Below are 16,057 nucleotides of genomic sequence, written 5' to 3'. Positions count from 1 at the left end.
GAATTTCTGACTACAGAGATTTTTTTTTTTTTTTTCCAGACTTTGGGAAATCATCACACTTCAGGGAATGAGCAGGGCATAGTATTCATTCCTCCATGTGTCACAACAGAGGTGCACAGTTACAAGCTAAACAGCAGCTGCTTGCTCTGCTTGGGTTTAAGACACCTCCACGAGCTCTGCATTTGGGACAAGGGAAAATATTCCCCTTGCAGTGTTGCTGCTGTGCTTGGACCCTGAGGAAACCGACAGTGCCCCACACCAGAGGAACATGTGAGAGCAAACCCCCTGCTGCCAACACTGCAACTTTAAATGTTGTCCTCATTTGTCTGATGAGCACCACAACCCCACAGCCTCCAGGTGACTGTGACTGCTCTTTGGCAGAAGGAGAGAAAGAAGGCCACCAGCTCAAAGGACCAGAGATCTCTGCTGGACTCTGCAGCTTCTCTGGTGAGAACTAGCACACACCACCGCCCCTTTACAGTGGGACCTCTCAACAGCAACTGTTCTTTACCTATCACAAAAGTACTGGCCATTGGCAGCCCCAGTACAGCCTCCCACTCAGAGCAGGACTATCCCCAGTACCAGGTCAGGGCAGCCATGGCTTTGCCAAACCACCTGGCTGCAGGCCAAGCTGTGAGACGAGAGGGCTGCATGAGGATCGCTTTGGAACTGGAGGTGCCTCTGAAGCTCAGCTGCAGAGTGGTCTCCCAGCACAGGAGGACAGCGGCCACAGGAGCCACTCTGCTGGGTCGAAGGGTGGGAAAAGAAGCTGGCAGCTGCCTTCTGTCTCTTGTCCTCTTGTCATGTCAAGAGGCAGCAAACGGGTTGTTCCTGGAGCTTAACAGGTGGTCTCTCCAGCAGCAGAAGAGCAAGATTTTCCAAAGTCACTCACTAGCTATAGTGCATGAGCTTCTGACATGAGTGGGCAAGCAAGAGGAGCCTGAAGAAGCACAGCAATAACTGTCCATCAATAAGTCGGGTGATGATTAGGGAAATGTGACCACCACAAGCCAGGGAAGTCCATGCTGCCTGAAGCATCAGTATTTTCCCCTAGCAAAAACCCGTGGAGGAGTTATCCATAGGAACTGGAATCTGCTCAAGTCGCCAGGGGCACAAAGAGCTGCAGGCCAGCACCCTCAGTACCTGCCTGTGTTCGTGCAGAGATTTCTGAGCTCCAGCTCCATCTGCTTAATTTGGACATCTCTCTGGTTTACCATCTCACGTAGTCTACGGATTTCTTCCTGTTGCCGGTAAAATATCTGCAAAAGCTGTAAGAAAAGTCACATTTTACTTCATTTACACTAAGAAAATGCAGACTTAACCTGTCAAATGCCACCAGTCCTGTCACATCACTTCTGAGAGAAACAGCATCTAAGGAGGCGGCCTTCAAACAACACACTGAACATTCAGAGTGCTCCTGCTGTCCACAAGCCTGGACTATGAGTGCAGGTATTTCTCAGTACCATTTAGTAACGCTACGTCTGCTTAATTCAATGAAAAAGATCAGAAAAAATAACCCCATACCACCGATCACTCAAAGAGAGCCTAGACACAAAGAGTATTTGGAGTCTAAATTCCTAGATCTGCCACATCTCCTACTCTGACCTTAGGCAAGTCCTTTTACTTCTCTTTTCCTGTTGATTGTGCTCTGTCCTCTCCATTTGGGACTAGCATGGCCTTTCATGGTGCACACAGCTAGGCACCCAGCTCCGCAAGGGCTGCTTCTGTAACCTCAGGGCACCACCTCAGAAACATGCAGAAGAATAATGCTTTTTCACACCACAGGGAAATTCAGCTGTGGAAATTCCTGCCCCATCAGGCTGCAGATACTAAAATCTTGCAGAGAAAAAAAGGGGACCTGAGCACAGCTATGGGAAGGAAATCCTTCCAGGGTTCCTAAAAGCAAACAAGCTCCATGTACTCAAAAATGTCTCTGAGCTGCCAGTGATGGAAGATTTGCAAATCACCAGAGATCTAACACTGAACAAGGTTTGGTTACTATACAGGCAGTGGGTTGGCCATGGCTGAAGACAGATCATGGAGTTGCCAGGACCTTTTCTGGAGCCGTTCTCAGGAGCAGGCTGTGACCAGCAACCAGCGTCAATGGCCCTGCACTCCAAAGTTGTCCCCCAGCTGTGAGCTGCCAAGGCAGAGGCAGAGCCAGCCCCTTTCCCATGCCAGGCTCCACAACACGGTTAGGCACTTAAGACTACATGGATGCACCATATGCCAAGCGAGCAGAGTACACCCGCTTCTTTCACAGGCATCCCCTGCTGTCTCACCAGGCTCTCTGAGTGTAGCTCTCGTAGAAGGGTTACACTGCATAAACCTCCTCCCCTTCTCCAGAACCTGGAGGTCACAAGAACTCCTGTGTCCCCAGCCAGCCACTGGGCAGGCCTGCACCACAAGAATGCCTAAGAAAGCATGAATACTGTTTGCTCCCTTCATTCCAGAACCCCTAAGCTGGAGTGCTTCTGGGCCATATTTTTTCATCCCATCTGGCAGCCAGGGCATGCAGAGCTTTTGTCCTCACAAAGAATGAAGAGCTCACACCACTCCGAGTCTGCAAAATAAACCCTGCCCAGATTCTGTCACCATGTGAATGGCATCCTTTTGCCAGCTGACTCTGGGCTTCCCCCAACAGCCCCAACCCTTCACCCCAGACATTCACACCTCATTTTCAGTTTTTGGTGGTGGACACTCAAATATGTCAAAGCCATTGGAGAGCCACATTTGCTCATTTTTCAGCAACTTCTCCTGCACTTTCAGCTGTTTCCTGCTGTCTTCAGCCTCACTTGGCTTCTGCATGTCTTCCAGCGGCATCCTTCCTCCCTGACTCTGAGGCTGGCTCAGGTCAGTAGCTTTCATGAGTGGATCTGGCTCAAGAAACTGTGGTAAGGAATTCACAGCTCCAGAACCTGGTCTCAAGGATACCAAGAGAGGCCCTAGGGAGGGAGGCAGGTGACAGGTTAGCACTCACAAACCCCACTCAGAAATCAGCTGTAAGCACTTCATTCAAACAACTTGTAGGGAAAAAACATGGAGGCACCTGACTGAAGTGGCTTCCAGAGTTCACAGCAGTGATTATTTTAGCCACCAAATTATTTTAGCTTCCAGCCGTATTTGTTATGTCTCTCCTTGACCTCCCTTCTGCTTTCTCTGGCAGCTAAGAGGCCAGAAAGCGAGCAGCAGCAGCAGCTTACCCAAGCCCTGGGGAGCTGGAGAGCTGCGCAGCTCAACATGTGCTGACCTTTGTTGATTCCATTCAGCCACTCTTGTGCTGTTAGTGCTGGCTTGTCTCCTGTGGTCAAGGGGTAGATGTCCTCCTGGTATGACTCCGACTGCAAGCGAACAGAAGTCCAGAGTTGCTGTGTCAGTGAGGTTTTGGCTTAGAGTGACCACACTGGATTGTGGTGGAGAAAAAAAGTTTGCCCCACCTCAGCACAAGGAGTCTCATGAGCACTCATTGGCATGGACATAAAATCTCCTAACCTGCCCTGAGCCTCTCTCCTCACCACAACTCAGAATTGCATCTGAAGGCCTGTTTTGATTTCTGCCAGTAAGGCCATTACACATCCAGACAACAGACTGGGGGAGACTGGTGACACAGGCTAACCCAACTCTCCTGAACTCTCTTCTTGAGGATGAAGAAGTGCATATGAAGGATAGACACAAGTCACAAATCATCAGCTGACAGAAACTGGCCAAGGAAATAACATTGGAGGAACATGCCTGACTGATAGTTGCAATGAGCCTCTTTGAATTCAAGGCACTTATACCTTCTGACATTTATGGAAGTATAGGGTGCAGTGCTGACATTTACAACGTACCTTTACTCACACAGTCACATGGAGCTACCTTGGCTAGCTACAGATTCATGACCCTCGTCATGGGTCATTCTCTAGCTATACCAGGTCTGAGACTTACTTCTACATCACTCTCTGTGCAATGGGTCATGTCTTACATGCTGCAGAACAACTGTCTGTAACACATTGCACCCACTGGGTGGAGACCTGGGAACCCATTGTTTCCTTTTTCCCAGGGTGATTCTTCTTCGTTCCACAAGAAGATTATCACATCATCCAACATCATGCCAAACCCCTCTCTCCCTTTTGTCATTATGTCAAACAAATGCCACCAACTGAGGAAGTTTACAGCCAGGTAGTTGACCTAACAGCCAGAGAGACCCCTTGTTGCACCCAAGCAGATAAGATTGGTGAGCACATCTTAGAAAGCTGGCTGTTACACAGAGACCTAACTCTTGAGTTACACAGCCAGGATTTGTTTGCAGGACTGCCCCATAAACTGACCAGCTTTGTCCTTCAGATGAGGAGAAAGAAAATCCCTTGTTCTACCTACTTTCCTCCCTCGTAGAGTAACACAGGGGAGTCACTGCCCTTTTTTGCACTGATATTTGTCCCAGACATGAACATGAACCATGGTTAACTTACCCGTCGAGGAACAATCATGGAGATGGGCTCAATCAGGCTTTTAGTTGGAATCAGTTTGTAGAAACGGAAGATCTCACAAGCTGACACTTCAAGGCCTCTCTTTGGCATCATTCCTGGTGGGGTAGCAGGAAAGAAATGGAGTGTAAATCTCCCTAGGAAACTTAATGTCATCTGCCATGGAAAAACAACACTAAACAACAAAAGAAGTCACAGCATCAGCTCCAGAGCAGCATGGTCTGAAATCAGCACCCAAAACTGCCTCAGCAGCACAAATGACAAGACTAAATTTTTTTTTTTTCCTGTCAGGCCACAGAGTTATACACAAGGTCTGTGGTTCTTGTGCTAAGCCTCCTGTTCCTTATTCATTCTCATGAGCTGCAAATAGAGTTACCATGACTGAGCAGAACTGGTAGGTGACACCACAGGATTTGGCTACCAGGATCAGCATGAAGGGAGTTCAGGACACCTAAACACCAGAATAGCCATATGGGCCAGGATGAAAACCCTTCCCAGTATCCTCATCCCAACACTGTTCCAAAGCAGAAGAAAGTATGAGAAGGGTGTTAACATCTACTTTGTCAGAAAGCATCCTTTGTGTTTCAGGGACTGGCTAAGCCCCGCAAGGTCTCTAAGTACCAGGTAACCTCAGTGGATTTCTCTTCCACAAGTTTGTATAGTCCAAAGCTTACAACCACGTCAATTCCCTTAACAAGAAGATTGCCTCTTCTTGGAAACCTTGCTTCATGGTGTTCTACAGCAGCTTTGTTTTCTACTAATACAAAATGACTTCATTAAATAGTAGATTCGACATGAAGGACTGTTGTTCCTTACATTATGTATTCATCTAAATATGAATCTATACTCCACTTCTCTACATTGTATTTGTTTTGGCAGTATTGGGAAGGAAGCTCTTGTGCAATAGCCTTAGTAGAATCTTTGATCAGCAGAACAGATCAGGTAAGGCAAGGAGATTTGATTCACTCAGGCTTTCTAAAAACACTTGTATACTTCCTTTTCATGGAAGACTTTTAAAGAGACTATGACATTAAAACCAGGATGCTGTACATTGGAAGGATTAATAAAGCTGAATAATGGAGAGATCTTCCAGTTAAGTTTTAAGTAATTTATTCCTTTTCAGTAACAGTTTTTTGAAGGAGACCTGCAGGCACACAATCTAATGCTGCTAAATATCTGTGCCAATGTCTTGGAAGAATGGGAGTGTCCATAGGTGGTATGGAGCAGTGGCAAATGGTCCTAGAAACACGTCTGCGTACAGAAGAATATGCTTACATGGTAGACTGGAGAAGGTTCAAGAAAGGGCTACCAATAAGGTCTGAGGCTGAAAGTCAAACTCTGTAGCTTGAATGAGTTAAACAATGGGTAGTATGCAGACAGGTTAATAAGGAAGGGTCTCCAACAAAGGAGAGATAGACCAGCTGTGATTAGGGTATCTCTAAATGAGAAATGCCAGTACATGAGAAAGTAGGCAAGTGATTAGAGTGAAGGCATTAAGACATGGTGCACCCATTAACAGAGAAATCAAAGAATGGAAACAATGTCAACAGAGTTCAATGCCAAAAATCTTGGGGCAGATTCATAAGGGGCAAGGAGCATCCTCCACCTTTAAATCCAGACTATCCTCCCTTCCACCTTGACCAGGTGTGTGAGAGGGGATGCAGCACTGATTAGTAAAGCTGCCCAGCCCATACTTTGCTGGTCAGAAGGGACCCCTCCAAGCTGTGACCCTGTAATACCACCTGTGATATATAGATAAGCTGGACTGTTGTGCACCTGTAAACCTGGGTGGAGCCTGGAATCTGACCCACTCTTTTCTAAATGATATTTTGGATAGTCCTGGACTCCAACAGCCTCAAAACACAGAAGCCATCATCTTCTTGAAATGTTAGACACATGCTGCCACTCACCAATTCCCTTCTGTGGCAAATGAGAACGATATTCCATCAGGTAGTTCAGGTATGGTTTCTCAGGGCTTATCTCATAGTATCGTATATTTCCATCACCCTAAAGGCAAATAAAAGGAACATAAGCCATACTGTGCTGTTCAGTATGAGGTTCTGAGATGAATGCCTGGTCCCAGAACCCATGAGGGGTCAAGAACGAACCAAATATTTACACTCAAATTCCATTGTGGGAAGGTTAGGGCTCTGCAGTGTACCTCCCCCACAGTAAACATGGTAGGTCTGCAGTGGAAAATGTGGCCTGATGCTGCAGCATCAGGCCCCATGCCATCAGCCTGTATCCCTAGGTTGATGTGCTTCAGGAGCATCTTTGACTTCAGCCTGATGCAACACAGGCCAGGAGTAGAATCAGACAGGCCAGCATTCGTTGATGTGGAAAGTACTTACCTTTCCTACCACATAAAGCATGTGTGTGTCTGAGTCGTAGAAGGGAAACAGGAGTCCCGAGGAACCATCTAGATCCTCCTCCAGCAAAGGCACGGAAAGGTCATTCTGGGCAGAACACAGGAAAAACAGTTGTGATCACCTGTCAGTCACCTCCAGCGAAGGGACACTTTACCTGGACCCCACCTGGCAGAAGCACACAAGCACAGCTCTATAATGATCCTTGGTCACAGCCAGCTGCCCGGAGCTGAGAGCAATGCACAGGCTTCTTCAAAGCTCTGTGAGTGGGAAATAGGTGCTCTGTCCCTGGGTCTTGACTGAGGGCAGCACCTCAGGACATCAGTTCCTACCACTAGAACATCTCAGGCACTTCGCAATGGGTAAATATGATAAGAAATACTGCCTGCCTCTACATGGGCCACGAGATTCATGGAGATGGAGGGGACTTTGGGGCATATCTGCATCACACACTGAATTACTCATGATCCCTCACTACCTCTAATGAAGGCAGTACCTCCACAATAGCACAACACCCACTACAAGATCAACCCACATCAGCCGAGCAGTCTCCACCCTGCACAGTGGGAAGGTGTCCATTGCAAGGGCAAAAGCTCCCATTGGCCTTTTGCAGGTAAGCCATGTAGGAGCACATAGCACAGCACTCCATACACAAGGCTGGCCTTACACAGAACTATCACAGCACTGCTGAAGGGATAAATGTTGGGAGGACCACCAAAGGGGGAGGGTATGGTGTCCCATGGCTGCCATTGTGGCTATTGTCAAATAAATATGTATTTAGTATAGGGTTAATACATACTTTGTCCTGCAGAACTGTCCTGCTGCAGGCTCCAGAAAGCCAGAGTTTGTTTAGATGTCATGATAACGTAAGTAGATGTGAACATCAGAAAGATGCCTGCTGGGCAGCTTCTGTGCCAATGCCTGTCCCTAAGGAGGCTGCACACACCTGGCCTCATGGGCCTTCCCACTGTGTTCTCAAACTACATGTGGCCAGCTCCTCCAGCAGCTCTGAAGGCAGTGAAACCCTGATGTGAGACCCACGGTGTGTCAGAGCACTGCTCACCTTTGTAGAAAGCCTTCAGGCAGCAGCACAGCGCTTTGCCTCTCACATATGCAAAGAAACTGTGTCCAACCACAGCCAAATCACAAATCATAAACCAGCTTTGTCTGGTACAAAGAGTGACAGCACAACAAAGAGGCAGAAGATTGTGCTGCACAGTGGTTGGCATGAAGGGACAAAATGAGATGGTGACAAAAGAAAAGCATCTCACTGTACATGAGAGGCATACAGGAGGGTCAGGCTTCATGAGGCTTGCAGCAGCCATGATAGGACACCATGTCTTGGAAGTGACCGATAAGTTCTACCTCAATACTCTGTTAGGAATTATCAGTAACCAAAAACATGCCACAGCTTTTTCTCAATTGAGGGCTTCACTGAGGAGGCTGTATCTAGAGCTTATTTCTCTTTCCAGTACCAGTAGCAATTTGCCAGTAAGAGCTGCCTTTAAGTCAGAGACACAGTGATAACCCAAAGTTCCTTCGAATTATTTCTTCCCGTGTTAGGCACAGCATTCTTTTTGTTCTGGTGGATTTCTATGCTGAAAGCTTCGAATGCTTCTTCAGACACTCATACTCAGTTAACGGTGTTATAGCAGTAAGGTCTGTCACACATTAAGAAAGAATTTAACAGCAATTCAGAAGTGATCTGTAATAAACCAATTCTTAGGTATTTGGCAGGTGGAAAAGTTGAAGTGACAGGAAAAGAGAGAAAACTGAAGCTGGTTAAGACTGCTGGTTCAACTCACTTGATCCCATAATGCAATTTGCCTATTATTCCACCGAGATGTTCCAGTAGAGAACAGCTTTTTCATGTTTCCAAGGAATAAGACTTTATTGACTCTGTGAGACTTGTAGTTGGCTTCCTATAGGAAGAGTAAGGACACTGCATAAGAGACAGCACCTGTTGCATAGCTACATTTCATATTACATGAGACCTCTGATTCAGTCACATCTGAAAGCTCTGCTCAGCCCAGCTCAACTACTGAGAGCAGAATTTCATGGGGATCCAAGAAAGGTGCCCTAAACTCTTCAGGAGCATTCCTAAAAGCCCAGTCAATATCTCTAACTATTGATTCACATATTTGAAAGAAGGCAATCCCTATTCATGGTAGGGAGGACTTTTCTATATACAAATCCATGCAAACACCTACGAAATGCTTCACCTTACCAGCAGATACAAAGTACAGGCAACAAAAACAACCCTGGCAGTGGGATAAATGTATGCTTGCATCCACCTGTCCACTTGATCTCTACAAACCCTCCCAAGGCATCACTCAGAGGACTGCAGGAGGGAGCTATGAAAAAAGTGTGCTTCAAGAAGGGTTTCAGGGAGCAAGGAGCATAGTAGCAAGATGTAGAAACCCTGTTTTCAACAATGACAGCAAGTGTTCCATGAAAAGTAGAAGGAAATACCACCATCTGGTGCCTTGGGCAATGCAGGGCATAGGTGTATCTTCTTCAGTGGCAATGAACCTACTCAAAAGGGGGAACACTCCAAGGGATGAGAACAGCTGGATCACAAACCTCTGAACCCAACCTACTTGTAGGACTGTTCCCGCACGAGGGTCTATCAGTCGTATCTTTCTGTCCCTGCAGGCTGTGGCAAGGAGACTGCCATCTGTGTTGAATGACATGGAGAGAACCACATCTTTATGAGCATCAAGGATCTTCACCGGGTTTGAGATGACAGCCTCCTTGCTGTCAAGGTTCCAGATCATTATCTGAGGCAAAAGAACAAAAAAAAAAAAAATCAGCCCTTTGCTGCCTGAACAACCAGGGAATTTGTGTACCCTGTTCACTTCTTCCTCTCTTCTCTACATATATAGATCTTACCATCATAACTGGTTGTTCTCCAGCATTTAAAATACTAATAATTCCTGGTACTTACAGCATATATCAGGGACACAGTGTCTGCTCAGAATGTCCAATATTCAAATTTCCTTTGCAACTACATTTTATACATAAAAATGGCCAGCATCAGTGCAGATATTTGCACTAGCACAAGAATGAAGCCAAACAAAAAAGTGCATGACATCATATATTATACCCAATCCAGTAAAGGAGAAGGGCTGAGTAGACTGAAATTCAAAAGCAATTGGTAATTTTCCAGTCTTCTGATGAACTTGTAGTAATGTCTTTCTGTCTTTGCAGTCACCATGGAATTTCCCCTTGAAGAAGGCTTCTGAACTCTTTAGTATTATCTTACAGCTTGAAATTAAAACAGATTTCAAAAGGCCTTGCCAAATAGGGTGTCCCAGGAAGAGAGTTCTACAGAGAACAGACCCACCTTGTAGTCATAGCCAGAGCTGAAGAGGATGTTATTAGCAGTGGGATGCCATTCAATGAGGCCCACTCTTCGAACATGCCCAAGAAGTTCCTTCTTCGGACTGGTAATGTTTTTTGTTAGCAAGTGGTTGGGGATGTCCCAAATTTTAACCTGAATGGTACAGAATGGGTATCAGTGAGATTCCTGAGCAAGAAGCTGATTTGGAAGTTACTAAAAATTATTATTCCCTTGGTATTATTATTCCTTTGGTAGTGAATAGGAATGCTCCTGTCTTTATTGAATGCCAGTCCTTTAAATTAGTATCTTTACTTTTCTGTGGGCCTAAAGACTCCTCTTTATCCTTTATCCTTAGCCAGCAGTTTTACCAGTTTGTTTTAACTTGGCAATCTAACCCTTACACCTGGCCAAGCTGTCAGCACAATTATGAAGAGTTATTCCCAAGGGGAAGAAGTAAACCACAGATCCTGCAGACCTCACCTCCTAGCAAACTTTGATCAGGAACAAGCAAATCCGAAATGAACTTCAGCAAAGGCTCCCAGAAGATATTATAGCAATGATTGATCTAAGCAGTAATCCACTCAATGCTACCTGGTAAAAGAACTGCAAACTCCCTGAGTCAGATGACAGCTGTAGTACTGTTTGTTCCATAAAAAAAAGGCACCAGGACTAAACACTTTGCAAATGACACAGCCATTTATCGAAGTACACAGAAGCCCACCCAGCTGGCCACATGGCAGGTGTCCTGAGTAGAGAGACTGTGCAGCACCGCACTGAAGTCGCTCAACACTGGGAGTGTGCTGTCTCATAACAGGTCTATCTGTAGTCCTCGGTTCTAGAAATATGCTACATGAAGACAAAAAATCCTCCGTCTTCCTGGAGTGGAAGGAGACAGTAGAGGAAGCCTGCAAAAGGGGTTGAACCAATGCAGTGGAAAAAAAAAAGAATCTCTCACACTAACCCTAAAAGCACAAGTATTTAGGATTCTAATAGATGATTAACCCTTTGGTTCAATGAAAATGACTATGTTTGTCATAACTTTTCTAGGACTTAGCCTGAAGCCAAAGGGAAAGGCTCTTCAAATCAGATAATTTATGGAAATTAGCTATACCTGCTCAAGTCTCCCACTGTTTGACTGATGAGGATCACACCTCTCTGTGCCAAAGAAGGAGAGGCACAAATGCTGAGACCTGCTGAGAAAGATCATGAGCACATTTCTCAACATTGTTTATCCCACTGAGGAATCAAGTCCATCAGAAACCTATGGACTGTGGGGTCCAGTAGCCTCCAGATGAACTTCTGCATTGGTAAGAGAAAGCATCATACTCTACAGCTTCAACAGCCATCACTAAAGGAATGGAGCTGAGAGAGTAGGAAAAGGAAAAATAGATTATGTTCACGCTGAGAAGAACTGCATAAAATGAACCATTCACTCCCCATGCTATGAAATGGTGGGTGGTAAAAGCAGGCTGGAATCTCAGGATACATTAAATGGCAGAAATTGCCAGTGCTTGGTATGCAGAAGAAGCAGGTGTTGAAGCCAGATCTGCCAGGCCAAGCAGGAACAATCGACAAGCTGTCTCTCCTGCTGTATCTCGAATCTGACAAAGCAAAGTAAAAGGCACAGAGTTTCCCCTCTAGCCATGGAGGAGATGTTCTTCAGTAAGCTGAATTCATACACGTTTGATGATTTGTCAAAAGAAACAGAAAGGGTAAGAGGATAAGCCCTCTCCTCATCCTGTTCAAACTCTCAGCCCCTGGCCACTTGCATTGGCCTCAGTCCTAAGCCTGCCTGAAGCAGCAGTGGGAACTGGAAAGGGCACTAGATGTTCAGAGACTATCCATCTCCTCCCATGCCCAAAAGTACCACTCCACATGCTTCAGCTACACACCACAAAAGGTTGCTGTGATACCACCAAGGGAAGCTCCAGAAATACTGACTAATGGCCATGAAAACTCTGAGGAATGTGGATGATGGGAAATTTCCACCATTTTCACAGAAGCTTGCAACCTTCCTCAGAAGCTCCAGGGAGACCCAGTCCTGTAAGAGCAACCAGATACATCCTTGCACACAATCCAGAACAGTGGCTAATTCTAATGCTGAGAAATGGCAGAGAGCACCCAGGCCTCTAATAACAGACTTGAAGGAAGGCTTTGGCTCTCATGTCTAGCCTGAAGGAAGTGGCAGACACCTCTAAGACCCCAAAAACTTCCTCAGACTTCTCTTAGGACAGAGAAAGTGTTGCTGTGGAGGTCTCCCATATTATGCCCAATCTGACCTCTCCAGTACAGGCCAGACAAGTAAGACGGATGTTGACCCCATGGAGGGAGTCCAACAGCAGCCACTAAGATAAGGAGAGGACAGGAGCACAGCAAACCTAAAGGAAGCTGGAAATAAAATAATTTGTTTAGCTCAGGAGCAAGAAGGCAAAGGTGACCTCTTCTGGCTGCCCTTCAACTACCCTGCAGGAAGGCACAGAGAAGACAGAGCCAGACTCTTTGGAGGTGAACAAGGAAAGCACCAAAGGCAATGGACACAAATGTCAATATGAGCACTCCCTGGAGATCAGAGGGGCCCTGTTTTCCCCAGAAAGGTACTCAGTCCCTGGAGTAAGGGCCCAGTGAGGCCATGGGATCTGTAGCCATGGAGATCTTCCCAACTCATCTAGACAAGGGCTGGAGCGACACAATTCAACTGGCCTGCTTTGAGCAGGACTTGGACTAAGTGACCTCCACAGGTCTAGCTACCAGGTACCAGGAAAGACAGTCACACTAAGAAACACAGTCTGCTGTCCTCACTGCTTCGCAGGGAGGGAAGAGGTGTCCTAACATCGTGTCACTATGCAGGGGACCCCTAACATCCCATTTCCTGGTGCCAGGATGATGATGGGAGGGTAGTACCAAAAACAAGAGTACAGTCACAAACAGCAAGGCTTCTTAGAACAACTTTTGGTGCTCAGAACAGTGACAAACTGAGTGTTTCCATTATTTAGCCTAGAGAATGATCCAGTGCCAAGGTTCAGTAGGAAATTGGAAAAAAGCTGATAGAGAGCAGCCCTTCCGCATAGATCCTGGTGGACAATAGAATAAATATGACCCAGCAGCATGTCCCGTCAGGAATGAAAGTTAGCAACATCCTGGTCTGGAACAAGAAAATAGTCACTAGATCAGAGGTGTCAAACCCATTTTCACCAGGGGCTACATCAGCCTTGCAGTTGCCTTCAAAGGGCCAAATGTAATTTTAGGACTGTATAAATGTAGGAGTAGTTACATTTATACAGTCCTAAAATTACATTCGGCCGTCTGAAGGCAACCGTAAAGTTGATATGGCCCCCAGTGAAAATGAGTTTGACAGCCCTGTGCAAGACCATGAGAAGCAATTTTCCCCTTTACTCAGGAATCTTTAAGCAACATCTGGAATACTGCATCCAGTTTTGCACCTGCCCGTGCCAGAAAAATGCTGATAAACTTCGGTAAGTCCAGTGGAGGCCACCAGGATACTCAAGAGGCTGCGGCACTTGTCCTGTGAAGAGAGGCTGAGAGACATTGGGCTTACTCAGCCTGGAGAAGAGACGCCTTCAGGGAGAACCAAAAGAAGCCTTCAATGCTTGCAACACTACTAAGAAAACAGAGTCAGGCTCTGTCTGGAAGTACAGAGTGGGAGGATGTGGTACAGTAGTCACTAACGACACTGGGGAGGTTCTGACTGCATATAAGGAAAAAATTCCCCATGGGAGTGGCGAAGAACAGGAACAGGTTGCCCAAAGAGGTGGTGAAACTTCCATCCTTAGAAGTTTTCAAGACTCAGCTCCACAGATCTGTGCAGGAGGTGGAGATAGAGATGGCCCAAGCTTCCTTTCAATACGAATGGTTCTGTGATTCCATAACTGCAGCAGAAAACTTCAAAGCCTGTGCTCATTCCTCACCTGAGGCTCAAAACAGCAGTCGTGGTGGTGCCTTCCTGCCACAAGTCCCTTCTGAGACAACAAGAAAACCTGGCATACAGGTTTGCAGACAAAATAAAACCCCGAGAGACAGCCCAGAAACTGAAAGGAGCCTTCAAAAGAGACATGAATATCCAAAGAAGCAAAGGCAAATTACTAAACAGGAAGGACAATTCCAAGAGCCTAGATTTCCAATTCAAGAGTGATTTTTGGCAGAGCTGAAATGGCAGAGGATGTGCACCAAGCAGAAGCTGAAGGACACGACAAAGGAAACCTCCCTGATGCTGTGTGGCAGAGCATGATCATAAACAGTGAGAGAAAATACATGTGGGACCTCTGGAAAAAAGCACAGTGGTTAGTCAGATGCCCTCACTATCACAGAAGCCAACATCACACTTGTGACAGGACATGGAAAGCAACCTCTCAGTGGGTACATATGGGCTAAACTGTCCCTTGCAAACATGAACTGAATCTTTCAATTCCTAATAACTAGTCTGCACCTAGACTTAAGTAAATTATGTGACTGCATCTTAATTATACTAAATTCAGGCAAACTACTTGCTCCCTAAAACTTAAGCCTGATGTGGTATATTCGATATCTATTTATAGGTTTGCATTAGGATGAACCTTTGCATCTCTGGAGGCTTTCTGTGGTTTCAGTAGGAAAATGCTCATTTCATTTATGCCTTTTGCAGAACAGTATGACACAGATTCCTCAGCTACCCTATAACTGATCAGCGTGACTTTACAGAGTAAATGAGTGCAGGAACAAGCTCAAACTTGCTCTGCAGGGAATTAATCTGAAATAGCTGTTCCAGATTACATTGTGTCGAAGCTTTTATTCTACAATAAAGGAAGAGTTTCATGGTGATTAAACCTGAATAGTTATTCCATTTAAAATTCATATTCTGTTTTTCTCATGCAAACACATCCAAAAAGATGCAAGCCCCCATGAAACATATCTTCCTCCTCACGCTGATTTTGGTACATCATCCAGAAGGGATCACACACGTCTGACCTCAAGAGAAATACAGGAATCTTAGTCTTGTCTGATTTTTTTTATAAGTATACGTATGCTTTCACATCTGATCCATGGACCTTTCGGCTTCATTTCTTTCCCCAAAAAGCATATAAGCCAGGTAATAACAGAGTATGAGCCGGTAAACTTACCGTGGCATCTTCTGAACATGACGCTATTACAAAGTCATTGAATGGGTTCCACTTGATGTCAAGAACATTCCCTTTGTGCCCGCATATTTTGGGATAATGTGGGTCAAGCTTGCCTGTCTGGAAGAAAACAAACATCATCAAACCTGAAGTGAGCCATGGAATTACAGGACATTTTCAAGGAAGATCCAAGCCAGTTCCACCAAGAAACCTCTTTCTGCTTGTTATGCTCCAAACACCCTGGGTGTTCTCTATCTGTTGAGAACGACTTTTTGCCGTCCCTGCAAGGCAAGTCTTGATGATACCACTGAAAAGAAAGGAAAGAAGTGCTCATGCCTTCTGCAGTCAGGCAATCTGTACATATGCAGCAGTTGAGACTGTTGAAGTTATGAGCGAAGATTTGGTTCAGACACCAGAATGAAATGCAGACAGAAAACACTTATGAATGAGTTAAATCTTCCACATTTTTAAAGCTCTTGGCGGGGGGGAACACAAACAAACAAACAAAAACAAAACCAAAAAAAAAAGACAAAAAAACCCCACACCGCACACAACACAGAATCTCTTTCAGAAGACATTTCTTATAAGCAGGGAAAAAAAAGTTTTAGATTTTATTTTTTAAGCAATATGTCTTTGCACTTTGTGTTACAATGTCTAATTTCCTTTCCACAAGCTATCTCTTTCTCTTCAATGGTGTTCAAAAGACGACATTCACCAGATTCAATCAGAATTCCAGACTCTCCAAAAAAATGCCATATTTGGGCAGCATCT

The 16,057-nt window shown here is 45.5% G+C and overlaps 1 protein-coding gene across 1 annotated transcript; it reads right to left on the bottom strand.

The window, feature by feature from the left end:
• Positions 1–1,129: 1,129 nt before the first annotated feature.
• On the bottom strand, positions 1,130–15,424 carry LOC136002110 (coronin-2A-like). Its single transcript, XM_065656944.1, has 10 exons — positions 15,290–15,424; positions 10,179–10,328; positions 9,433–9,612; positions 8,638–8,754; positions 6,818–6,922; positions 6,377–6,473; positions 4,452–4,564; positions 3,251–3,341; positions 2,674–2,945; positions 1,130–1,268 (listed from the first exon to the last, which is right to left on the bottom strand). Exons 1-10 carry the CDS (start codon positions 15,422–15,424, stop codon positions 1,137–1,139), a joined length of 1,392 nt encoding a protein of 463 aa, XP_065513016.1. The 3' UTR covers positions 1,130–1,136.
• Between the last annotated feature and the right edge of the window lie 633 nt (positions 15,425–16,057).

Source organism: Caloenas nicobarica, chromosome Z (assembly GCF_036013445.1).
Source record: "Caloenas nicobarica isolate bCalNic1 chromosome Z, bCalNic1.hap1, whole genome shotgun sequence".
NCBI lineage: Eukaryota > Metazoa > Chordata > Aves > Columbiformes > Columbidae > Caloenas > Caloenas nicobarica.
This window is presented reverse-complemented; position numbering and strand designations above follow the sequence as displayed.